Source organism: Papio anubis, chromosome 20 (genome assembly GCF_008728515.1).
Source record: "Papio anubis isolate 15944 chromosome 20, Panubis1.0, whole genome shotgun sequence".
Lineage (NCBI taxonomy): Eukaryota > Metazoa > Chordata > Mammalia > Primates > Cercopithecidae > Papio > Papio anubis.
The window spans coordinates 5411578-5437457 of record NC_044995.1 but is presented as its reverse complement, the minus strand read 5'-3'; the positions used below and the strand labels follow the sequence as shown (position 1 = coordinate 5437457).

Below are 25880 nucleotides of genomic sequence, written 5' to 3'. Positions count from 1 at the left end.
TTTTTTTTTGTATTTTATGGTAGATACACAATTTCACTGTATTGGCCAGGCTGGTCTCAAACTCCTGACCTCAGGTGATCCACCTGCTTCAGCCTCCCAAAGTGCTGGGATTACAGGTGTAAGCCACTGCTCCCGGCCATAAAATTGTTCATAATCACAATAATTAGGTTGTTAGTAACAATACACTTGTAGGTTAGACCATTGGGGTTGGGGGAGGACAGGGTCTTGCTCTGTTACCCATGCTGAAGTGCTGTGGCACGACCACAGCTCACTGCAGCCTCGACCTCCTGGGCTCAAGCGATCCTCCCGCCTCAACCTCCCGAGTAGCTGGGATTACAGGCATGTACCACCACACCCAGCTAATTGTTGTATTTTTTGTAGAGAGGGCGTTCTCATTATGTTGCCCAGGCTGATCTGAAACTCCTGAGCTCATGCGATCCTCTTGCCTTGGCCTCCCAAAGTGCTGGGATTACAGGCATAAGCCACCACGGCCAGCAAGATTAGACGTTTGAAGGCATTGAAGCTCTTATAACTCGGGGCTGTCAGGTTCTCAATCTTGTTTATGCCTCTAAAGCACCAGAAGGGAAAGGATTCCCCCACGCTGGTTCTCACAGTGGGGTGTGACATCAGCCCTCACCAACGTGGGGTTGTAGGATCCTGTTGCGGGAAGAGCAAAGACCCCAAATGTAATCCCGTGGGCCCCCTGCTCCTTGACAGATGAGTGGTTTTGATCCAGCCAGAACTGCTGGATTTACAATGGTGGAGAAGTGGCGGGGGGGGGGGGGGGAGGGGCTGAGTCACGGAATGGGAAAACTGTTCATTCTTCTGACCCGTAAGAATAAATAACTTTTTTTTTTTTTTTTTTTTTTTAAGACGGAGTCTCGCTCTGTCACCCAGGCTGGAGTGCAGTGGCACTATCTTGGCTCACTGCAACCTCCACCTCCCAGGTTCAAGCGATTCTCCTGTCTCAACCTCTTAAGTAGCTGGGATTACAGGCGCGTGCCACCGCTCCCGGCTAATTTTTTGTATTTTTAGTAGAGATGGGGGTTTCACTATGTTGGCCAGGCTGGTCTTGAACTCCTGACCTCAAGTGATCCGCCCGTCTTGGCCTCCCAAAGTACTGGGATTACAGGCATGAGCCACTGCGCCCAGCTGAGAATAAATGTTAACTTTTAATGTAGCTGTCACTTAAGTGTCAAGCACTGTACATGGTCACCAGGAACCCCAACAAGCTATGAATAGGTGTCATTATCTTCACAGACCGCAAGGCGGAGCCTGGGGCGGGGGACACAGGGAGAAAGTGGTCAGCCAGAGTTTAAACCCAGTTTTCCTCAACACCAACGCTCTTTCCACCTCTCCATCCCTCCTCTTCACAGGACGGTGTGATGAGGTGGACGAGGAGAAGGAGGATCTTCTGGATCCTAGAATAAGTTCACTGAGCATTTTCCTTTTATGCCCCAGGCATTTCCCTAAACTCATCACAGATGTCAGACCTTCCCCATCTACAGATGAGCAGACCGAGGCCCTGAGGGGTGAAGTTCCCTTTGCAAGCCAACGTAGCTAGTAACTGTGGCAGCTGAGGTTCAAACCCAGGTCTAGTTGATTCCAAGGCCCGCCCAGAGCCACACCCCTATACAGAGCTCAGGAGAGAAGAAGAGGGGGCTTCATTCTTCATCCCGAACTGAAATATAGGAGTGAGATGGGCACTTAGAGACCCTTCAGCCCGTTGCTGCGAGACCCGCATCCCCTGGGAAACAGAATGACAGTCTCGCTCTAGATAGGGCGATGCAGAATCTGCAGTTTTTTGTTATTATTATTATTATTATTATTTTGAGACAGAGTCTCACTCTGTCACCGAGGCTGGAGTGCAGTGGTGCGATCTCGGCTCCCTGCAACCTCTCGGGTTCAAGCAATTCTCCTGCCTCAGCCTCCCGAGTAGCTGAAACTACAGGCAGGTGCCTCCACATCCAGCTAATTTTTTTATTTTTATTAGAGATGGGGTTTCATCATGTTGGTCAGGCTGGTCTCAAAACTCCTGACCTCAAGTGATCCGCCCGCCTCAGCCTCCCAGAGTGCTGGGATTACAGGCGTGAGCCACTGCGCCCCGCCAGAATCTGCCTCTTAACAAGATTCCCAGGCAGCTGGACACACATTCATGTCTGAGAAACGTGGATCCAGTTCACATCGTTTTCAGCTTTTTGTGACTTTAAGCAGCACCCTTTTGTTGTGAACAAAATATGCACAACCCTGTGAGAGAAAACAGATCCGATCAGCGTCCTTCCTAGGCGGGACCCCTGAGTGCAGCAGGCTGGGGCCACGCCCCTCCCCACCTGCAAACTCACTCTCACACCCCACTGCCTGAGCCTTGGCAACAAATACTGTTGTAAAAACCACCAGTGCCAGGCCAGGGCCCTGTTCTCTTCTGGGGTGAATTCAGTTCAGGGGTGTTAAGCCGTCCCATCCCAGCACAGAGCCACAGTCCAGGGGCCTGGAAGTTCAGTTTCCTTTCTTTTCTTTTTTTGAGACGGAGTCTCACTCTGTCACCCAGGCTGGAGTGCAGTGGCGCCATCTCGGCTCACGGCAAGCTCTGCCTCCCGGGTTCAAGTGATTCCCCTTTCTCAGCCTCCCGAGTAGCTGGGATTACAGGCACCAGCCACCATGCACGGCTAATTTTGTATTTTTAGTAGAGGTGGAATTTCATCATGTTGGTCAGGCTGGTCTCAAACTCCTGACCTCAGGTGATCCACCCACCTTGGCCTCCCAAAGTGCTGGGATTACAGGCGTGAGCCAACGCGCCCAGCTCTCTTCTTTTTTTTTTTTTTTTTTTTTTTTGAGACGGAGTCTCGCTCTGTCACCCAGGCTGGAGTGCAGTGGCTGGATCTCAGCTCACTGCAAGCTCCGCCTCCTGGGTTTACGCCATTCTCCTGCCTCAGCCTCCCAAGTAGCTGGGACTACAGGCGCCTGCCACCTCGCCCGGCTAGTTTTTTGTATTTTTTAGTAGAGATGGGGTTTCACTGTGTTAGCCAGGATGGTCTCGATCTCCTGACCTCGTGATCCGCCCATCTCGGCCTCCCAAAGTGCTGGGATTACAGGCTTGAGCCACCGCGCCAGGCCTTTCTTTTTTTTTTTTTTTGGAAGTTCAGATTTTGTCCCAAAGCCTGCCCAAATCTGGCTACCATGGGTATGGCAATGACCTCACCATGCCTCAGTGTGCCCTTCTGTAAAATGGGCAGCAGTAGCTCTCGGCCGTGGGCCCTTGTAGGGACTGAATGAGCTCTTGCAGCTGGCTCCTGTAGCGCAGGCCTGGCGCGGGCAACCAAGGCAGAGCTGGCCAGGTGCTCGGGCCTCACACTCTCCGTAATGTTCCGTTTCTCCGGCTGTCATCTCCCCGCTTCTCCATGAGTCCTATAAGAGCCCTGTGAGGTAGCTGGGCAGGGCCAAGGAGCAGACAGAGCAGCACTTCAGGGACTCAGGCAGAAGCAGTTCCAAGCAGCATCAGTGGTTAGATCCATGCTGTCCGACGCAGTAGCCGCCACAGCCACTGCTACGCGTGAGCACCAACAGTCACATCAAATGAAATGAAGAATTCGGTCCCTGGCCACCCTCAACACATGTCACGTGCTCCATGGCCTCATGTGGCCGGTGGCCGCCAGTGCTGGACAGCATGGAGAGAACATTTGCATCACTGCAGAGAGTCTATTGGATGGTGATGCACTGAAATATTGAAATACAGGCAGGTGCTGCGGCTCACGCTTATAATCCAGCACTTTGGGAGGCTGAGGCCGGAGGATTGTTTGAGCCCGGGAGTTTGAGACCAGCCTGGGCAACATGGCAAAAGCCCTTCTCTACAAAAATACAAAAAAATTAGCCGGGGGTAGTGGTCCGCGCCTGTAGTCGGCTACTGGGGAGGCTGAGGTGGGAGGATCATCTGGGCCTGGGAGGTGGAGGCTGGAGTGAGCCGAGATCACGCCACTGCACTCCAGCAGAAATGTATGTGTGTGTGTGTGTGTGTATGTATGTGCATGTATATATGTGTGTGTGTGTGTGTATATACATATATGTATGTATAAAGTTGACTCCTGACCAACTTGGGGGCTAGGGACGCCAGCCTTCTATGCAGTTGAAAATCTGCATGTAACTTTTGACTCCCCTAAAACTTAACTACGAATAGTGTCCTGTTGATTGGATGTCCTGCCAGTAACATACACATTCAGTTAACACGTTCTGTGTGTTAAATGTATTCTATCCCGAATTCTGACAATAAAGTGAGCTACAGAAAAGAACATGTTATTGAGAAAATGCTAAGGAAGAGAAAATACATTTACTAGCCACTAAGTGGAGTGTATCATCGTAAAGGGCTCCCCGATCATCTTCACGTTGAGTAGGCTGTGAGCAGGTGGGGGGTGGGGGGAGCGTTGTCTTGCTGTCTACGGAGTGGCAGAGGCGGGAGAAAGTCCACATATAAGTGGACCGCACGGTTCAAACCCCAGTCCTTCAAGGGTCAACTGTAGTCCTCCACTCGCTGATAAATAGCTCACCTCAGCCCTTCCTGGGTCCCCACCACACCCCCAGCCAGCCCCCCCAGCCCTCTGTCTTCTGAAACCTGCTGTTAATTCCCGTTTCTCCAATGAGGAAACTGAGTGACCGCAAGGTGCTGTTCCTAGCAGAAAATTGGCAGCACCACGGGGTCGGAGCCCAGGTTTCTCCTTTTCCCAGCTGCCAGCCAGGCTCTGAGTCCTGTATCTCACTTGTTGGTCACTTGCTGTGTGCCAGGCCCCTACTTGGGCCCCCTTGCCACAGCCCCGTGCAGCATCATCAGAGAGGCTGCAGCTGGCCCAAGGTGGCACAGCCAGGGACTGGACGGGAGCCGGGCGGGCAGCATGTCCCCTGCTCACCTGCTGCCCTGTGGGTGTGACCAGAGCGAGGCACGTGGAGATTGGGGGCTGGGGGGCCTGTGGCAGGGACCTTCCCCTAACTGCTTCCCACCCCGACATCCTCTTGGCTTTGGAATTTGACCCCAGATCTATAAGAAGAGCCTGGCTCCTCCCTCTCCCTCACCTCCTACACCGCCTCCAGGTTCTGCCACTTTTACAAATTTGCTTTATCTGTTCACTCTTTCCCTTCTCTCCATCCCCGTGGCTCCAGCCGCGGCCTCATCCTCTACCCCCGGACCCTTGGCGCAGTGCCTCCTTGACCTCCAGCCGTCCCCGCTCCAGTCCACTCAGAGGGACCCTTCACCCCCCAGAGCTGAGCCTGCCCCTCTGTTGTCACAGCCCGATGTGGGAGGAAGGAGGCCCCCCGGCCCATTGCCACGGCCTCTGTAACAGCTCGACATTCCCTCCTCCCGGCTTCCCTCCTGGACGTTCCGGAGCCCACCCTGTGCCCACCCTCTCACTTAGCCCCCACCCCCACACTCGCCTCCCTAGAGACACCGGGCTCCTTGCCTCGGGTGCCAGCAGAGGAACTGCCGGTAGGGGGCGCTGGCTCGCTCCTTCCTGCAGGAAGTACTGAGGCTCGGAGGGGCCGGCGCTGTGGCAGGTCCTGAGGATGCAGCCGTGAACGCCCCGACAAAGCCCTCAGGAGCTCCCCTCGTAGCAGGAAGGCAGGCAAGGAACGCAGGAACAAATCACCAAGCATCAGGTGCTGGGTGGCCGTGACACGAGCTGTGAAGAAAAAAGGAAGTGCAAGGGATAGGGATGGTAGGGGAGCTCAAAGAAGACCTCCTGGAGGCGTCGTGGGAACGCAGAGCCGCCTTGACGGCAGGAAGAGCACCCCTGGCTGGCCGAGGGCACAGCAGGGGCAAAGTCCTCTCAGGGGAACGGGCCTGGTGTGGATGGGAGGAACCTGGGTGGGAGGTGCCTGGTGGGTGGGAGGAGCCTGGGGGAGGCTGGCGTGGCTGCACGGGAAAGGACAGCCCCCCTCCAAGCAAGTCACCACCTCACCCCCACCCACTGCACCTCACCCCCACCCCGACTGTACCCCCACTGCACGGGCCGCCTGTTGGTCCTGCTGCCCAGTGGCCTGTGGTCCAGGAAACTCTTGAGCTGAGCCAAGCACCCCCAGTCTTGCTTCCTCATCAGCAGCTCCTAGGGGGCCTGGCCTGCCCTTTCGCTAAGGTTCTTCTACCTGGAAACATAGAAGCCTGACGATTCTTGGGGCTGTGGGGTTGCTTTTATTTTGAAAGCATTCAGGACATGGATTGGCTCAGAAAAGCACACACGGGAAGTCTCATCCCTCCCTGACGCCAGCGCTGCCTGTCCCCTCCCCCTGAACCCAGGTCTGTCCCATAGGACTGGCTTCCAGGGACAGAAGGGCTCATCCCACCCCGGCCCGGATCCCTCTCCACCCTCTGGGCTCCAGGCTCCACTTCTGCCCCAGTCCCTCCAAGTGGGAAAGTTCTTCTCTAGCTCTAACCTCCAGGCCTCTTGCTGCAATGATAGTCAATTTCCTATCTTCCCTCTGGCCATCCGAATGTACCCCCCCCCCCCCACCCCAAAAAATGAGTGCGCCTGACAGGAACGTTCCCTGCCTCCCATTTCTCCTCACCCCGCCTCCCCTGGGTCCCCGAGTTTCCGATCTGCCATCTGCCTGAATCCTCCCAGGCACGGTGCCCGAGATCTCTCAGAGCTGGGGCTGGGGAGGATGGCGAAGCTGGTGAGGACTCAGCTTCACGCCTGGAGCGCCCGGGTCCTCCCAGCCTCTGCCTTTCCCTGGATCTCAGCTCCATCTCGGAGCCTCCTGTCCTCCTGCCCCTTTCATGCCTCCTTGTATGCCTGTGTCTGTCTCCCTGTGACTCTGCCACTCTCTGCCCCTCGTAATTCTCCTCTTTGGGGGCCTTCTGTGTCTGCACCTCTGGCTTGTTCCTTGCACCAGGTGAGGGAGGAGAACAGGTGTACCCTTGTGATGGGTCCTCTCCCGGGGCAGCTGGGGTGGGAGAGGCAACCCTGGTGACCTGGCCAAGTTCCGGGCCTGGGTTCCAATGCCAGCTGTGCTGCCTGAGGGCTGCGTAACCTTTGACAAGTGCCGCCCGCCTCTGAATCTGCTTCTGCATGTAAAATGGGCACAAGAACCATCCCTTCCTCCCAGAGTCGTGGGGAGAGGCCAGCAGCTCGAGGAGTGGACAGCATGGCACCCACATGTAATCAGTACTCCCCACCACTACTAGGGGTGCGTGGGGGCAGTGGGCAGTCCACGGAGCCTCCAGCAGCGGGGCGTGAAGCCATGATGGGGTGTCAGGCGTGTCATGTCCTGTGCAGTGCGGGTGACTGCAGGGGCTGAGGAAGGGTGGCTGTTCAGGATGACTGTGGCCTTGCCTGCACCCTGCCCCCCACACACAGGCAACCTCCATGGGAATCGTTGCTGTTATCAGGCCAATCTTGGGGGTCTTTGGGGCCCCTGGACTCTAGCGAGGCTGGCCTGGGAGGGGCCACTTCCTAGCCATGTGTTTCGCCTCAGGCAACTGACAGTGCCTCTGTGTGTTTCCTAGCTGTGACCTGGGTGTAATGGCAGTCTTCTCTCAGAGGGTTGATGCACACTATGGCAGCTAATGCAAGTAAAGCTCCCAGAACAGTGCCCAGTCAGTGCCAGATGTGTGTTGGACGTTACCACCTTTGGTGGGGTGGTTATTCAGTGAGTTCACACAAGTCAGATGTGTGTGCCATGCCTGGCTTTGAGAATGTGTGCGGAAGAGATGAGGTTAGCCGGCATTCCTGTTATCTGGGTCAGAGGGCTGTATCTGGGGCCAGCTGGGGCCAGGTGCCCCCTCAGTGTGCAGCTGTATCCAGGAGTGTAGCTCACACAGGTGGTACCTGAGGTTTGGGCAGAGTGGTAGCTTTCCTCTGGGTGCACGGAGCTGCGCTGGGACCTCCTGTTTGGAACCTGAGACATAGTATCTAGGACTTAGCCATCCGGGTTGTACTGGGGCATGGAGGGTGACCCAGGGCATGGAGGGTGACCCGGGACATTGGTGTCCAGCTGACAACAGCTGCATCACGGCGTGAGGTGTGCTTCCTCATCCAGGTACGGTGGCCCACACCTGTCATCCCAGCACTTTGGGAGGCCAAGGCAGGCGGATCACTGGAGGTCAGGAGTTCAAGACCAGCCTGGCCCACATGGTGAAACCCCAATTCTAACTAAAAATATAAAAATTAGCCGGGCGTGGTGGTGGGCACCTGTAGTCTCAGCTACTCGGGAGGCTGGGGCAGGAGAATTGCTTGAACCCAGGAAGTAGAGGTTGCAGTGAGCTGAGATTGTGCCACTGCACTCCAGCCTGGGCAACAGAGTGAGACTCTGTCTTAAAAAAAAAAGGTGCTGCCTCTGCCAGCAGGCCTCCTGGGATGGAAGGGGACCTGGGGACCAAGGGCGTCCAGGGCTGGGAGCCTGCGTTGTGCAGTGCGGCCTGGCTTGGTGTGCAGAACGGAGAGTGGGGGTGTCTGTGTGTGAGCGTGGGGGGAAATAGACTCCCAGTGGTGATCGCGTACCCATCCATCCCTGAACCCAGTGTTTGTGAGCAACTGCCATGTGTCAGGCACTGCTGTGGGTCCTGGGAACCAAAGAGTCACAAACTGGCTGCCCTCGGGAAACTTGCATTCAAGCGCACGGGCCCGTATAAAAGCTCAGACGCTGATAAATGTCACGGAGAAAAACGAAACAGAGAAGGTTCTGGAGAGGGATGGGGGTGCTGTCTGATGCAGGGCGGTCTGGACAGCCTCACTGAGATGGTAGCATTGGAGCACAGACCTGATAGAGAGCAAGGCAAGAGCCCTGTGGACAACCCGAGAAGAGCATTCCAGGCAGAGGGAAGAGCAGGTGCAAAGGCCCTGGGGCCGGGGTGTGCATGGCCTGGAAACGGCGAGTGAGCAGGGGGAGGAGGGAAGCGATGAGGTCAGAGAAGGAGCTGGGTGGAGAGTGGGGGCCTGAAAACTGCGGTGAAGTCCTCACCTCTGCTCTGAGTGGGAAGGGAGCTGTGGAAGGCTGTGGAACAGAGGCAGGGCAGGGTCCATTGGGTGTTGACAGGATCCCTCTCGCTGCCCATGGGGAACGCACAGGGGGTGGGGGTGAAGGTAGAAATGGGGAGGCTGGAGGGGAGGACACTGTAATCGTCCAAGAGGGAGATGGGAGCCAGGCCAGGGAAGTAGCCTGGGGCTAGGGAGAAAGATCCTCTGATTACAGGGTCTGATTCCGCATATGTTGTGAAGACAGAACCCTTTACTGAGGATTTACTGATTTAATCCCCCCAGCGGCCCTAGGAGGCAGATATTCTCCTTATCCCTGTTTCACAGTGGAGGGAACTGCACTTGGGAGAATGAAGCCACCGGCCTGAGGTTACAGGGGAAGTGGCAGCAGAGTCAGGACTCAAACCCAGGCCTCTCGGCGCTTACCAATGTGCCCCACCCTCAAAATGTGCCTTTTGTGGCCCGTGGGTGTCCTGGGCCAGTGTCTGTCACATAGCAGGGACTGGGTAGACATTTGTTGGATGGACGGATGGAAGGATGGATGGATGGATGGATGGATGGATGGATGGATGGATGGATCGGCGGATGGATGGATAGACGGATGGATGGACGGATGGGTGGGTGGATGGATGGATGGATGGGTGGATGGATGGATGGACGGATAGATGGACGGATGGATGGGCAGATAAGTTGAATGAATGAGTGTGGCTGCCCTGACGATTTTGCAGAAGTGTGTCAGGAGGCGGATGTCAGGATCTGGCTAAGGTCCAAGGGAGAGGGGTGCCTCTGGTGGTGGGGGTCTTTGTGGCATGAAGAGGGGCTGGTCCTCACTCGCGGGACAGGGGTGATGGCGCAGGTCGTAGGTTCCAGTGCTGGTATATCAGGTGTGGGGGTTGGAGTAAAGGCTGTGTGGCATGGTGGGGGTTCAAGGGAGTTCCTGGGGTACAGGGGCATCTGCAGGAAAACCCTGGGCCTAGACCCAGTGGGGGTGTGATGCGGGAGGGGTGGTTTTGGCCGGCGGTGGGGGTGGGGGGTCAGCGGTGGCCCAGCCCGGTCAGGCAGCCAACGAGGCTGTCTGTGTGCCATGAGGCTCCGGCTTGGCACGGCCCAACTGCCCCCCTTCTTGGGCAGCCCAGCCGGCAACCTTCCTCCCCCGCTTCCCCCGACCTTCCTCGGCTGCCTCCTCGGCTGCCCAGAACCAATGGGTTAATTAGATAACGGAGCCTTTGATTAGCAGGGGAGGGGGAGGCCTCCCCTCCGGTGGCACAGGGAAGGGAGGCTGAGGAGGAGGGAGGAGAGGCGCCCTCCCCGTTCAGAAGGAGAGAAAGAAGCAGGGAGGGGTGGGGAGGGAGGGAGCTGAGGCACAGCTTGGCTCTGCACTGCCGTGTGACTAGAAATTGTAATCGCGGAGAAAGAGAGAGACAGAGCCGGGGAGAAAGGGACCAAGACAGACGGACAGACAGACAACCTGACTGAGACGGGCTTGGAGCCGATGAGAGGGTGACAGGGATAGAGCAAGAGGGAGGAATAGATGGAGGAGAAGGAGAGAAGGGGCCTGGGGGTCCCGAGGGAGGCAAGATTGTGAGGGGGAGACTCAGGAGGGGGTTGAGGCCAGAGGAGGTGGACGGGTACCAGAGGCGGAGGGGGAGAACTGAGAGGGGCAGAGAGAGAGGAGAAGGGGGCTGGGGTCAGTGGGTGGAGAGAAAGGAGGCTGCGGTGGGGGGAGAGTCGAGGTAGAGGTGGGAGAGGGGGTGGAAGGAGACCGGAGGAGGCGAGCGGGGAGGGGAGGAGAGAACTGCTGCAGTGGCCAAAGGACAGCGTCCCCCCAGGGGTGGGAAGGGCGACAGACCAGTGGGGGGGGCGCGGGGAGACCCGAGAAGCCCCTGCGCCCCCCCCAGCACGATCTCGACGGGAAGCCCTGGAGAACTGGGGACTCAGAGACCCCGGCTGGCTGGAGGCATGTGGAGGGGGGGGGCCTGGGCGCAGGGAGAGGCCCAGCGGAAGCCAAACCACCAGGGTGAGTGTCCCCCACCATGGGGTTGGGGGAGAAAAGGACGGGAGATGGCGGAGGGCGAGAGGGGGAAGGGGAGGGAGGCCGAGTCACTGCAGAAGCCGTGATGGGGGTGGGGGGATGCGGGCTGGCAGCGGGAGAGCTGGGGACAGATGCGGAGGTAGACGCAGCAGCGGCAGGCCTGGAGGCCCGGGTGGGTGCCGTGGGCTCCCACAGGCCCTGCGGGCGTGCCCCCCCCCCCAAATCCAGGCCCTGTGCTAAGGATTAGCCCCTTGGCTAAGAGGGTGTGGGCTGGATCATCGCCAGGGTCTTAAGAGGTGGGAGCCCCAGACCCAGGATAAGGAGTGGGCACCCACCTCCCTGTTCACATTCAGGAAGATGAAGACCCTCACGGCACTCACACAGTCAGACACGGACACACGGCCCCAGCCCTCCAGGAGAAAAATGAGCCCGGGTGCAGACACAGAACCAACCAACCTCTCCTCTCCCTCTCTCTCTTTCTCTCCCCAGCCCCCTCTTCCCCCTCTGTCTCTCTGCCTCTGCTTCTGTCTCTGTCTCTCGCTGTCTCTCTGTGTCTCTGTCTAGCCCTCGCTCTCACACACGCACTCAGATACACAGATGTATGCACACACATTTTTTTCTGGGTTAAAATGGTCTTGGAAACTGCAGGAGGAGGGAGTGACTGTGTGTGTGCACGGCCGTGTGCCTGGGGATGAGCCTGTGTCGGGGGGCCTGAGAGTCCACCGTGAGAGGGCGTGCCCATCACTGCTTAGTGTGTGAGTGGGTTGGTGTGCGTGTTTGTGTGACCTGCTCTCCTCCCGGTCTCTTGAGAACGGTTTGGGGTTGGCCTGTGTTGGGGCAGAGCCTGCTGGTGTGGGTGTATTTGTGTGTACTCAGAGAGGCTGCATGCAAAGGAGGGCTGGGAGCCAGAGGGTAGACCTAGGGCCGAAGTACCCTCCCTGCGCCGTCCCAGCCTGCTCTGTGCCCTTGGATAAGCTGTTTTCCCTCGTAGTGCCTCAGTGTCCCCATCTGTAAATTGGGCATCCTAACAGCTTTCTCCTGTGGTCATTACGAGGCTTACATGAGCTGACCGGGATACAGTTTGCTGCATTGCAAGGGCTTACCCAGTGTTCTGGAGAGACTATTGTTACCAGTATCGTTGCTGTTGCTGTGACTCGCCCATCCCCTTTCCCTCTCTGGTTCTATGGGAATGGCGGGGCAGGACAGATTGGGGAGGTACAGCCTGACTTCTCAGAGGACCCGAATCCCCACTGTCTGCTTTCCTCCCAGAACCCAGGCAGAGTCCCTGGACCCCCTTCCCTTCCCCATCCCTGCGAGAACCAAGCTCGGTCCTGCGGCAGCAGCTGGCATGAGTCCCAGCGGGGCTGTCTCTGCCTGGAGCACCCACAGTCTCTGGGCGAAGGAGGGGGTGCAGCTGGTGGCCTCTGAGCCTGTGCTGCCCCCTGCCAGGTCCCCAGCCCCCCTTACACACAAACTCGTCTCCTCCCTCCTCACCCTGCTGCCTCCCAGCCCTCCCTTCACCTGCCCACACCTGTCACCTCCACGGTTGCCTTGTCTGCCACCTTACCCCTCTCTCCCTCAGGTCCTCCCATGAGTCTGACTTAAATCTCTGAAGCCGCCGCGAGGACCCCACAGGGCCTGGACAGGGTGGGCAGTGACAGGAGGGTGTGCAGCAGAGGGGCTTTCGGTTTAGGTGAGGGTGCAGGGGGTGGGGGAAATGCATCTCTTCGCTAACATCCCTGGGAGGGGGAGAGGGAGCGGGAGTGGAGGGGAGAGGAGGCTGGGACCCACCCCACAGGGGATCACGCAGGTGGCGAGGGGACCAGGTGGGTGTTGGGATGGGAGCGAGGTCCTCGCCGCCTGGCTTGCTCTTCCCCCTTTCTGCCCCCTCGCCTTGTCTGTCTGTCTGTCTCTCTCTCTCACTCCTCTGATGGATCTACCTTTTTGAAATCATGCAAAGAGCTGGGTTTTGAATCTGGACGACTTCCGCACTTACTGGCTGAGTGACCTTGGATGGGCGTTTCCTTTCCCCTAGCCTCAGTTTTCCCCACTGCAGAATGGGCGTAGAGTCTTGCCAGCATGGAGAGGATGAGCTAGTGCTGGGCCGGGCGGGCCACGCTTCCCTCTGTCTGCCCCAGCCTGCTGGGTGGGTCCATCGGCGGCTGTCGCCCTCCCTGCCCCTTTGGTTCTGGGCATGGGGCAGGGAGGCAGTGATGGGGCTGCCTGGGTGTTGGCAAGTACCCGGGCCACGTGGGCTCCTGTCCCTCACTGAGCCTCTCCCCTCTCTCTTCCCCCACCCACAGCCCCCCAGCGTCCACGCGGAGCATGAACATTGAGGATGGCGCGTGCCCGCGGCTCCCCGTGCCCCCCGCTGCCGCCTGGTAGGATGTCCTGGCCCCACGGGGCATTGCTGTTCCTCTGGCTCTTCTCCCCACCCCTGGGGGCCGGTGGAGGTGGAGTGGCCGTGACGTCTGCCGCCGGAGGGGGCTCCCCACCGGCCACCTCCTGCCCTGCGGCCTGCTCCTGCAGCAACCAGGCCAGCCGGGTGATCTGCACACGGAGAGACCTGGCCGAGGTCCCAGCCAGCATCCCGGTCAACACACGGTACCTGAACCTGCAGGAGAACGGCATCCAGGTATGCGGGGCCAACAGGTGGAGGGGGACCATGGAGGGGGGTACTGGGGAGACGTGTAGATGCAGTCCATCCCTTCTGGGCCTCCCCACACCGGCTCTTCCCTGTCTCCAGCACCCGTGGACTTGCGGGTCTGCATCCGATCACCTGGAGCTGGGCTCCTGAGGTGGAGTGGGGGCTCTCTGGGCTTTGGGACCACAGTGCTCCCTGTCTCTGAGCCACTGTATTGGGGTCCAAGTGCAGGCCGCCTGCCCAGCCCCCAGCACGGGACAGGCGGGTCGGCCTAGGCCGAGCCCTGGAGTCACTGGGGTGTGGAGAGCAACCCTTCCGTGGGGACCTCTGTGGCATCTGCACCACCACACTCCCTCGTGGCCTTGGGAAGGTGGCGGCATGATTCTGAGCCTCAGTTTCTTCATCTGAAAAATGGGGACGATGCGAGCCCCTGTGTTGAGGCGTTGCTGTGAGGGCTGAGGGCTGTGGGTCTCGTACTTGAGGCTTTAGCCTGTGTGCTGGCACCTGGCGAGTGGTCAGAGGATGGGAGGCGTTGCCATGGTCATTTGCCGGGCAGTGCGGGGTTTGCGTCCCCATTTCCTGGAGCTGGTGTGAGAATTGGAGAGCAGAGAGGCTGAGATCGCTCTGGTGCCTGGCGCCGTGGTGGCCTGTGGCTGCTGCTCAGGATGGAGCAGCTGCCACTCGATTAATGATGACTGTGATTAGGATAGGCCGTAAGCGAGGGCTTGGGGGGACAGAGCTGTGCTATTAGAAAGCAGGGCTTCTCAGCCTCTGCCCTATTGACATTTGGGGCCAGATCATCCTTTGGCGGGCAGGGTGGGGGGCTCTGTCCTGTGTGCTGTAGGATGTTTAGCAGTATTTCCGGCCACTAGATGCCAGTAGCACCCCACCCCCAGTTCCAAAAATGTCTCCAGGCATTGCCAGTGATTCCCGGGGGATCATTACCCCAGGTTGATTTGGTCCAACTCCTGCCTCCAAGCAAGCCCGTAAAGCTGGGAGAGAAGAGGGCGCCCGTGCCAGAGGTCCCAGCTCCCCCAGATCTAACCTTCCAAATAGAAGTGCAGCTGCTCTTCTGACTGGTCCCTGGGAAGGGGGAGAGGACTTGGCCGCTCCCATCTGACTATCCTGAGAGCCAGATTCAGGGAAAAAAGGGGACCTCTCGGGGAGCAGTCTCTTCCTGGTGGCTGTGGGGCAAGGGCCAGCGAAGGGGTCCAGAAACATCAGGGGCCTTGTCACCACCCCCTGCTCTTGCAAGGCCTTGTCCCTCTGTCCACACCCACCCCCCACAGGCTCCCATGTCTGCCAGTTTGCTTTGAGTCTGCCCTGCATCTCCCTAGCTGCAGTCTCCACCAATCCGTCCATGTCTCCCTTGAGCAGGTGACATCCCGCACTGTGCGGTCCCCATGCACCTGCCCCCGGCTTCCCTGCACTCTATCCTTCCCCTACTTATACACGTGACATTCAACAGACACCAGCAGCACCGGCTCTGCGCCAAGCCCCGTCCTGGGTGGTGACCGAGCAAGGCAAAGCCCAGCCCTAGCCCCGGCAGCTCACCTTCTAGTGGGGAAGAAACGAGGAGGAAAAGGAGCCAATGGATGGAACGGCACGCCAGGGAAATGCGCTTTAGAGAAATGGCCAGGGAGAGCGTGGGACGGGGAGGCACCCACACCACTCACCAGCAGCCCCAGGCCGTGGCAACAGCCCCGTCGTAAAACCTGGACCCGTATCTCTTTTGGGGGGGGGAGCTCAGTGAACAATTCAGTCCCACAAACATGTGCTGAGCGCCACCAGCAGACGTATGTGCGTTTATGATTTATGATAAGTGACGCACAGGCCCGCTCCCTCCATATATCACACACCTGGTAAAGCACACACCGAGGTGGACGTTGTCAGAGAATGAAAAGCATCAGTAGGAGTCCAGACACCTCCATTTCTCATTTCCCCCACCACCACCAGTGGTTCTTGCACCACCTCCAGAGACGGGGATGGAGGGTGTGTTCGTCCAATTCATGAGAGTGGATGCTTGTGAGTGTTTGTCAGTGGGCTTGACCTCCCTCAGTGGACACATCCCAGACAGCAAGAGGCATGGACCACGTCAAGGGTAATCAGAGGCTCTTTATTTATTTATTTATTTATTTACTTTTTTTGAGACAGAGTCTCACTCAGTCTCCCAGGCTGGAGTGCAGTGGCAGAATGTTGACCCATTGCAACCTCCACCTCCTGAGTTCAAGCGATTCTCCCGCCTCAGTCTCTTGAGTAGCTGGGATTACAGGCACCTGCTGCCACGCTCAGCTAATTTCTATATTTTTAGTAGAGACGGGATTTCACCACGTTGGCCAGGCTGGTCTCGAACTCTTGACCTTAGGTGATCCACCCGCCTCGGCCTCCCAAAGTGCTGGGATTATAGGCATGAGCCACTGCGCCCGGCCCAGAGGCTTCTTAAAACTTAATAATTTTTAGCCTGGCGCGGTGACTCATGCCTGTAATCCCAGCACTTTGGGAGACTGAGGCAGGTGGATTGCTTGAGCCCAGGAATTTGAGACTAGCCTGAGCCACACGGCGAATCCCCATCTTCACTAAAAAACCAAAAATTAGTCAGGTATGGTGGCATGCGCCTGTGGTCCCAGCTACTCAGGAGGCTGAGGTGGGAGGATTGCTTGAGCCTAGGAGGCAGAGGTTGCAGCGAGCTAAGATTTCACCACTGCACTCCATCCCGGGCAACAGAGAGACCCTGTCTCAAAAAAAAAGTAATAACTTTTTAGTTATCCAAATAAAAAAGTGAAAAAATCACCCTAGTTCCATCACCAGATATAAATAACTACTGTTTATATTTTATTTTAATACCTTCCTGGCTCTTTCCTGTGTCTATGTAAACGGTTTCATTTTTAGAGACAGGGTCTCACTCTGTCACTCAGCCTGGAGGGCAGTGGGGCTATCACGGCTCCCTGCAGCCTCAACTTCCCTAGCTCAAGTGATCCTCCTGCCTCAGCCTCCAGAGTAGCTGGGACTACCTTTTTTTTTTTTTTGAGACGGAATTTCACTCTTGTTACCCAGGCTGGAGTGCAATGGCGCCATCTCGGCTCACTGCAACCTCCGCCTCCCGGGTTCAAGCGATTTTCCTGCCTCAGCCTTCTTGAGTAGCTGGGATTACAGGCACCCGCCACCACGCCCGGCTAATTTTGTATTTTTAGTAGAGACAGGGTTTCTCCATGTTGGTCAGGCTGGTCTCGAACTCCCGACATCAGATGATCCACCTGCCTCAGACCCCCAAAGTGCTGCCACTGCGCCCGACCTTTCCCCCCCCCCTTTTTTATGAAGACAGGGTCTCTCTATGTTTCCCAGGCTGGTCTTGAAGTCCTGGGCCCAAGCAATTCCCCCACCTTGGCCTTCCAAAGTGCTGGGATTACAGGTATAAACCACCTAACCCAGCCAGAAGTATATTTTTAATTACTTATTACAGAATGAATACAAATTAATTGAGGAAAACTAGAAAATATACCTAAGTAAAAACAGGAGGACAGAAGCCAACCACAAATCCACAGCCACGGGTAGCTCTCCTTCGCTTTGGTGTCTTTGGATTCGGACACCCTCCCAACCCATGCGCAGTGCGTTGCACAATTGCTGCTGATTTGTAAATGGAGTTTTTGCTTTTTTCTTTTTTTTGAAATGGAGTCTCTATTGCCCAAGCTGGAGTGCAATGGCACGATCTCAGCTCACTGCAACCTCCGCCTCCCAGGTTCAAGCAATTCTACCGCCTCCGCCTTCCGAGTAGCTGGGATTACAGGCGCCCACCACCACGCCTGGCTAATTTTTTGTATTTTTAGTAGAAACGGGGTTTCACCATGTTGGGCAGGCTGGTCTCGAACTCCTGACCTCAGGTGATCTGCCCGCCTTGGCCTCCCAAAGTTCTGGGATTACAGGCGTGAGCCACCGCATCCCAGCCAGCATCCCATTATTAACCAGGACCTTCTTTTTTTTGAGATGGAGTCTGTTGCCCAGGCTGGAGTGCAGTGGTACGATCTTGGCTCACTGCAACCTCCACCTCCTGGGTTCAAGTGATTCTCCTGCCTTAACCTCCCAAGTAGCTGAGACTACAGGTGCCCACCACGATGCCCGGCTAATTTTTATACTTTCTAGTAGAGATGGGGTTTCACCATATTGACCCAGCTGGTCTCGAACTCCTGGCCTCAAGGGATCCACCCACTTCACCCTCCCAAAGTGCTGAGATTACAGCCATGAGCCACCCCGCCCAGACTCCTTATTTACAGTTTCTGAGTTGATATGAACAACACCAGGGGGACATCCATTGGCTCATTCTTCCTAACGTTCTGGACTCTGCCCTTGGGATAAATTCCTAGAAGCGAAGTTTCTGGGTCTGAGGGATGATGACAGAAGCACCACCCTGTGAGTTCTATGTGGCTTCCTCATTTGAGTGTACTCCTCCCTTACACACACACACACAGACACACACGCGCGCACACACACACACCAGGGCCTGGCACTGAAGCATTGGTAGCGACAGGCTGAATTCTGGGGATTCGAGAGCCTCCCGTGTGGCCTGCCGCCTTGGTTGTCATCTGTCCCCTGCTGTGCCGCCACCTGCATGAAGGCAGGGACTTTGCACTGTTCCCTGCCGGATCCCCAGCACCTAGGGCCGAGCCTAGCATGCAGTAGGTGCCCAGCAGCTGTTTGCCTGTAAATGGGAGGCCAGCTCCCAAGCTCCTGCCCAGATCCTTGGCAGCGGCCCTGCAGCCATCTGTCGGTGGGAGCCGACGCGAATCCCTGCAACGCCTTCCCGTGAGCTTGGCTAGGAGACTCCTGTCACCTGTTCTCGCCTGGCCCTGGCCTGGGCGCAGTGCGGGCAGCAAGAACCTCGTGGGGACTTTGAGGGACTCTAAGTCCACAGGGTGACGGTGCTGGCCTCTCTCTGGGAGGCTAGAACATTGCCGTTCATCTTTGGTAAGAGGGTTAAAATGTTCTTCTGCCACATGACAGGGACAGTAGGTAGTCCCCATAGTAAGACAGAGGATGTGTTTTTTAAAAGATCATGGCCGGGCAGGGTGGCGGCTATGCCTGTAATCCCAGTACTTTGGGAGGCTGAGGCAGGCAGATCACCTGAGGTTAGGAGTTCGAGACCAGCCTGGCCAACATGGTGAAACCCCATCTCTACTAAAAATACCAAAATTAGCCAGGCATAGTGGCGCGTGCCTGTAGTCCCAGATACTTGGGAGGCTGCGGAAGGAGAATGGCTTGAACCCGGGAGGTGGAGTCTGCAGTGAGCCGAGATCGTGCCAATGCACTCCAGCCTGAGTGACAGAGCAAGACTCCGTCTCAAAAAAAAAAAAAAAAAAAATCAGCAATCTTCTGAGGCCCTCCCCCGGCCCCATCACTGTTTTTTGAGATTGGTAGGGCCTGCAAGCCTGGAGTCTCCAGAAATGCCTTTTAAGGCAGAGGCCTGGAGACTGCCTTCCCCCAGCTCACATGCCCTGGACCCCTGGGAGAAGACCGGGTGCAGATCTGCTCCTCCATCTCCTCGGGGCCTGGGGGGCAGCTGCGCCACCTCGGCTGGGCCCAGCCTGTCCACTCCTTGCTCCTCAGTCAGGCACGTGGTCCTCACCGGACCAGCTCCTTCCTCCTTCCCTCCCTTTTATCCTCGTATCCCTGCCTTCCCCTCTCCTCACAGAAAGTCCTCCTAATGTGTTTACTGTGGATTTTTCGCTTGTGTGTGTTCTTGCAAAATGGATATTGTTGTTTCGTGTGCATGTATTCTTAATTTATGCAGAGGAAGCTGCATTAAGATCGCTGTCTTTGTCTCACTGTGTTCACTCGGCCTGTGTTTCTGAGAGTGGTTCACATTGCTGCGTGTGTCCACTCTGCTGCTGTCGCTGCTGCAGAACTGATGGGCACCCACCCCCGTCCACCTGCCAAGTCCCCCACTGCTTCCTGATGAGACTGGACGTCCCGGAGGCTTCTAGCTGCCCCACCGCAAATCCTCCCTCAGGACCCCTCTGGGAGCTGCGTGATCATTTCTGTGGAATATATACCCAGAGGGAATTGCCAGGCCATAGGATATTCATGTACTTAATTTAACAAAGTACCGCTGAATCCACCCAGGGCTTTTAGCGGGCGGCCCTGGGGCCCTCCTGGGGCCCACTAGGAGGTTGTATGGCAAGTAAGTGTGGTTCCAGCTTAAGGAACAAACCAATCCATCCTATGGAAATTATTAGAGGGGCTTCAAAGAGTTGTGTTTAAGGATGGCCCGACTCCAACATTTAGAAGTAGCCTTAACTCGTGCTGACAAGGGACTGGTTACATCAGTGCTCCCCAGCATTTTTGGCACCAGGGACTGGTTTCATGGAAGATAATTTTTCCATGGACTGGGGTGCCGAGGAGATGGTTTTGGCATTACATTTGTGGTGCATTTCTTTTTCTTTTTTCTTTTTTTTTTTTTTTTTTTTTTTGAGACAGAGTCTTGCTTCACTCTGTCACCAGGCTGGAGTGCAGTGGTACAATCTTGGCTCACTGCAACCTCCGCCTCCCAGGTTCAAGCGATTCTCCTGCCTCAGCCTCCCGAGTAGCCGGGATTACAGGCACACACCACCATGCCCAGCTAATTTTTTTTTAAATTTTATTTTTTGAGATGGAGCCTCGCATTTTCACCCAGGCTGGCGTGCAGTGCCGCGATCTCGGCTCACTGCAAGCTCCGCCTCTCAGGTTCACGCCATTCTCCTGCCTCAGCCACCCAAGTAGCTGGGACTGCAGGCGCCCACCAGCACGCCCGGCTAATTGTTTTGTATTTTCAGTAGAGACGAGGTTTCACCGTGTTAGCCAGGATGGTCTTGATCTCCTGACTTCATGATCCGCCTACCTCGGCCTCCCAAAGTGCTGGGATTACAGGCATCAGCCACCGTGCCCGGCCTATGCCCAGCTAATTTTTGTATTTTTAGTAGAGACGGGGTTTCACCATGTTGGCCAGGATGGTCTCGATCTCCTGACCTCATGATCTGCCCACCTCGGCCTCCCAACATGCTGGGATTACAGGCATGAGCCACCGTGCCTGGCCGGTGCACTTTATTTCTATTATTATTATTACATCATAATATATAATAAAATAATTATACTACTCACTATAACTTAGAATCAGTGGGACCCTGAGCTTGTTTTCCTGCAGCTAGATGGTCCCATCTGGGGGTGATGGGAGACAGTGATGGATCATCAGGCATTAGATTCTCATAAAGAACAAGCAACCTAAATCCCTCACCTGCACAGTTCACAATAGGGTTCACGCTCCTATGAGAATCTAATGCTGGCCAAGTGTGGTGCCTCACGCCTGTAATCCCAGCACTTTGGGAGGCTGAGGTGGGTGGATCACTTGAGGTCAGGAGTTTGAGACCAGCCTGGCCAACATGGCAAAACCCGTGTCTACTAAAAATACAAAAATTAGTTGGGCGTCGTGGCAGGTGTCTGTAATCCCAGATACTCGGGAGGCTGAGGCAGGAGAATCAGTTGAACCCGGGAAGCAGAGGCTGCAGTGTGCTGAGATCATGCCACTGCACTCCAGCCTAGGCAACAGAACAAGACTCTCAAAAATAAATTTATTTTGTAATTTAAATAAAAGAGAATCTGATGCCGCCAGTGATCTGATAGGAGGCAGAGCTCAGACTGTAATGCTCGCTCGCCTGCTGCTCGCCTCCTTCTGTGCAACCTGGTTCCTAGTAGGCCACCCACCAGTACCGGTCTGTGGCCTAGGGGTTGGGGACCCCTAGGTTCAATCAATCACTGTGCCGCTCACAATGGAATATTATGCAGCTATCTAAAACAGACTTTCAAATAATAGTGGACAACATGGGGAAATGCTCAAAACGTAATACTGGGCTTTCAAAGAATGTGAATAGGATCTCCAATTCACTTTTAAAACTTAAGTAGTATTTTTTTTTTTTTTTGAGACGGAGTCTCGCTCTGTCACCCAGGCTGGAGTGCAGTGGCCGGATCTCAGCTCACTGCAAGCTCCGCCTCCCGGGTTCACGCCATTCTCCTGCTTCAGCTTCCCGAGTAGCTGGGACTACAGGCACCCGCCACCACACCTGGCTAATTTTTGTATTTTTAGTAGGGATGGGGTTTCACCGTGTTGGCCAGTCTGGTCTCCAACTCCTGACTTTTTGATCCGCCCACCTTGGCCTCCCAAAGTGCTGGGATTACAGGCATGAGCCACCGTACCCAGCCAATAACTTTTATAATCAGAACAAATTAAACTTTTAAAATACTAAGTATAAAATCCTATGCAAGCTGGAAAGAAAAAAACTCTATACTGGAATTTGCTCACCTTTTCCTGAGGAAAAAGAAATTTCAAAGCATTTACCTGGATCAGGGGGGCAGGGAGTGCTCATCCAACCCCATTTATTCCTGTGAGGGCAGGATGACTGCTCCCGTCTTATGGATTGGAAAATGGAGGCACAGGCTCTGAGTGACGTATCCAAGGTCGCCCAGCAAGCTGTAGCCCCCATGGGCTCGCCCTGTGCCTCAGAAGGTATATATGTCTGTCCCACCCTGAGAGTCATCGTGGAGAAGCTAGGTCCAGACAGCCAAAGTGGGGCAGCTACAGGATGGTAATTCCGTTGCAAAAGCAAAAAACAAAACCCGGCCGGGCGCGGTGGCTCACGCCTGTAATCCCAGCACTTTGGGAGGCCGAGGCAGGTGGATCACAAGGTCAGGAGTTTGAGACCAGCCTGGCCAACAAGGTGAAACCCCGTCTCTACTAAAAATACAAAAATTAGCTGGGCATGGTGGTGGGCACCTGTAATTCCAGCTACTTGGGAGGCTGAGGCAGGAGAATAGCTTGAACTTGGGAGGCAGAGGCTGCAGTGAGCCGTGGTTGTGCCACTGCACTCCAGCCTAGGTGGCAGAGCAAGACACTATCTAAAAAAAACCCTAACCAACCAAACAAAACCCTGGCCATAGTGCATTACCAAGGCAAATACCAAGAATGGCTTTTAAATTACCCACTAGTTTGCATTTTCCAGGTGGCTGATCCCTCCGGGGGCATGAAACATACAGCTTTTGATTGGACAGACTTTTCCCAGTTAGAGCCCTCTAAGGAAGAAAATGGTGGGAGAGCCGGGCGCGGTGGCTCAGGCCTGTAATCCCACCACTTTGGGAGGCCGAGGCAGTTGGATCACCTGGTCAGGAGCTCTGGGACCAGGCTGGCTAATTAACATCGGTGGAAACCCCCACTCAACTAAAAATACCTCAAAGTTGGCTGGGCTGCCGGGTGGCTCACTGTAATCCCAGCACCAGCCGAGGCGGCGGATCACAAGGTCAGGGAGATCGAGACCACGGTGAAACCCCATCTCTACTCAAAATACAAAAAATGAGCCGGGCGCGGGTGGGCGGATGCCTGTAGTCCCAGCTACCGGGAGGCTGAGGCAGGAGAATGGCTTGAACCCGGAGCAAGGAGCTTTCAGTGAGCCAGGATCGCCACCACTGCACAGCTGGGCGACAGGAGCCAGACCCGCCTCAAAAAAAAAAAAAAAAAAAACCAAAGTTAGCTGAGAGTGGTGAAAAGGCCTGTAGTACCAGGCCACCAGGAGGCTGAGGCAGGAGAACACCAGAAACTGGGGAGAGGCTGGCAGTGAGCTGAGATTGTGCCACTGCACCTGTGCCTGGGCAACAGACAGAGAGTCCTGGCCTGGAAAAATGGAAGGAAGGAGGGAGTGGGGAGGAGGAGGAGGGGAGGGAGGAGGAAGGAAGGAAGGAAGGAAGGAAGGAAGGAAGGAAGGAAGGAAGGAAGGAAGGAAGGAAGGAAGGAAGGAAGGAAAATGGTGGAAGGAAGGATCTATGTGGGGGAATCTAGGAGCTGACCTCTCTTGAGGTCAAGTGGGACATTCCCCCGCCGCGGGCCTGGGACCAGCAGCCTCGAGGTCCTCTGGGTAGGAGGGAGCAGTGCGCCCTCTGCCGTCCGTTCCCAGGCTGCCGAGACTTCGTGTCTAACTGCGGCCTCTCTGGCTCTCATTTCAGCTGTGTTGTCCTCTTCATTCCCTCAGCAGCGCCATCTCGAGGCCCAGATAATCCTTGTCACCTCTCGGAGCCTCAGTTTCTACCCTTTTCAAATAGGACTTCCCATACTTTGCCAGTTTCTTCCTAACTTTTTGTCATGATGACGCACAGCACTCTCACAGAAAAGAACAGTCGGTCACGCGCGGTGGCTCACACCTGTAATCCCAGCACTTTGGGAGGCCAGGGCAGGCGGATCACTGGAGGTCAGGGGTTCGAGACTAGCCTGGGCAACCTGGTGAAACCCCGTCTCTACTAAAAAATACAAAAAAATATTAGCCGGGCACGGTGGTGTGCACCCGTAATCCTAGCTACTCGGGAGGCTGAGGCAGGAGAATCGCTTGAACCCAGGAGGCGCAGGTTGCACTGAGCCGAGATCGCGCCACTGCACTGCAGCCTGGGTGACAGAGCAAGACTCCATCTCAAAAAAAAAAAAAAAAAGAAAAGAAAAGAACACAATCTTTAAGAGTCCAGCGCAAAAGATCGTCACAGAGAGAAGAGCTGTGTAAATACCACCCGGGTCTGGAGATGGGAGCGAGGGAGCCCCCCCCCAACTTCAGTCCCCCACGCGCTTCCCACCACCATTGCTTCCCCCTTCTCCCGAAGGCACTCTCTCTGACTTCTGACTGCAAGGGGCAGTTTCGCGCTGGTGCACACGCTGGCTCTTGTGTGGCTTCTTTCACTCTGCACTGTTGATGAGAGTCACATCCGTGCTCCTAGTAGCCTTGGCTCCTCCTCTCCTTATCTGTCATTGTATAATATTCTGTCGATGAAGATAGCAGTTTCTTTACCCTTTTCCTACCGGTGGGCATTTGGATTCTTTGCAGTTTGGGGCCCTTACCCTGCTTGATTTTAGATTTCAGATCTTTTCGTGCGGGAGGAGATGGGCTGAGTGTCTCTCCACTTACTCAGTGGATGAAAGCCCCGAGGTGGGAGAGGCGGAGCGGCTCCGAGCTGCCTGTGGTCTGAAGCTGGAGTTAGTGCCTGGTGGCGGCCTCAGACCCAGGTCTGACCACATACCTGCTGCTCCTTTTTTTTTTTTTTTTTTTTGAGATTTGGCTCAAAAAGGAACAGAACCTCACACACCATGTGTCAATGCCTGGAGCTCATCCTCTTCTTTTTTTTTTATTTTTTTAATTTTTTTATTTTATTTTTTTGAGACGGAGTCTCGCTCTGTCGCCCAGGCTGGAGTGCAGTGGCCGGATCTCAGCTCACTGCAAGTCTTCCTCTGCTGGTTCACGCATTCCTCCGGGCCTCAGCCTCCCCGAGTAGCTGGGACTACAGGCTGCTACACCGCCCGGCTATTTTTTGTATTTCTTAGTAGAGATCGGGTTTCACCGTGTTAGCCAGGATGGTCTCGATCTCCCTGACCTCGCGGATCCGCTTCCACCTTGCCTGCTGGGATTGTTAGGCTTGAGCCACCGCTACCGGCCATTTTTTTTATTTTAATTTTTTAGAAGTGGGGCCTTGCCCAGGGCGGATGGATCGTGAGGTCAGGAGTTCGAGGCCAGTCTGGCCAACATAGTGAAACCCTGTCTCTACTAAAAATACAAAAAATTAGCCAGGTGTGGTGGTGTGCACCTATAATCCCAGCTACTCAGGAGGCTGAGGCAGGAGAATTGTGTGAACCCGGGAGGCAGAGGTTGCAGTGAGCTGCGATTGCGCCATTGTGCTCCAACCTGGGTGACAGTGCAAGACTCTGTCTCAAAAAAAAAAAAAAATTGGGGTCTTGCTATGTTGTCCAGGCAGGGATGCAGTGGTGCAATCTTGGCTCACTGCAACTACAACCTTCCGGGCTCAAGCAATTCTTCCTCCCTCAGCCTCCCGAGTAGCTGGGACTGCAGGCATGTGCCACCATACCTGGCTAATCTCTACATTTTTGGTAGAAACAGGGTCTTGCTATGTTACTCAGGCTGGTCTTGAACTGAGCTCAAGCAGTTCTCCCACCTCAGCCTCCCAAAGGGCTGGGATTACAAGCGCGAGCCTCTGCACCCAGCCTCGTCCTCCTCTTTCCACTTCATTCTCCTGGGTATCTTGTCCTTGTTGCTGCAACTGAGCCGAGATCCTCCAGGACGTGGTCTGCCCCCGTCTCCCACCGGGTGCCTCCCACTTCCTGCAACACACTGGCATCTCCTGTACTCTCCCTGCTCAGCACCCTCACACATGCTATTCCCGCTCCCTGGAAGGCCGTTCCACTGTC

The 25880-nt window shown here is 55.7% G+C and overlaps 1 protein-coding gene across 3 annotated transcripts in view; it reads left to right on the top strand.

Moving 5' to 3' along the window:
- LRRC4B (leucine rich repeat containing 4B) overlaps window positions 1–25880 on the top strand; it is a 53534-nt gene that overhangs the window by 6000 nt on the left and 21654 nt on the right. Inside the window, exons 1-2 of one of the 3 annotated variants that reach the window (XM_017952624.3) lie at window positions 4001–5640; window positions 13290–13621. In XM_017952624.3, coding sequence (XP_017808113.1) covers window positions 13325–13621 — 297 coding nt within the window. In that variant the 5' untranslated portion in view covers window positions 4001–5640; window positions 13290–13324. Of the gene's footprint in view, window positions 1–4000; window positions 5641–10286; window positions 10972–13289; window positions 13622–25880 lie in introns of those variants that run through there. The other 2 variants (XM_009195061.4, XM_003915963.2) reach the window with 2 other exon arrangements.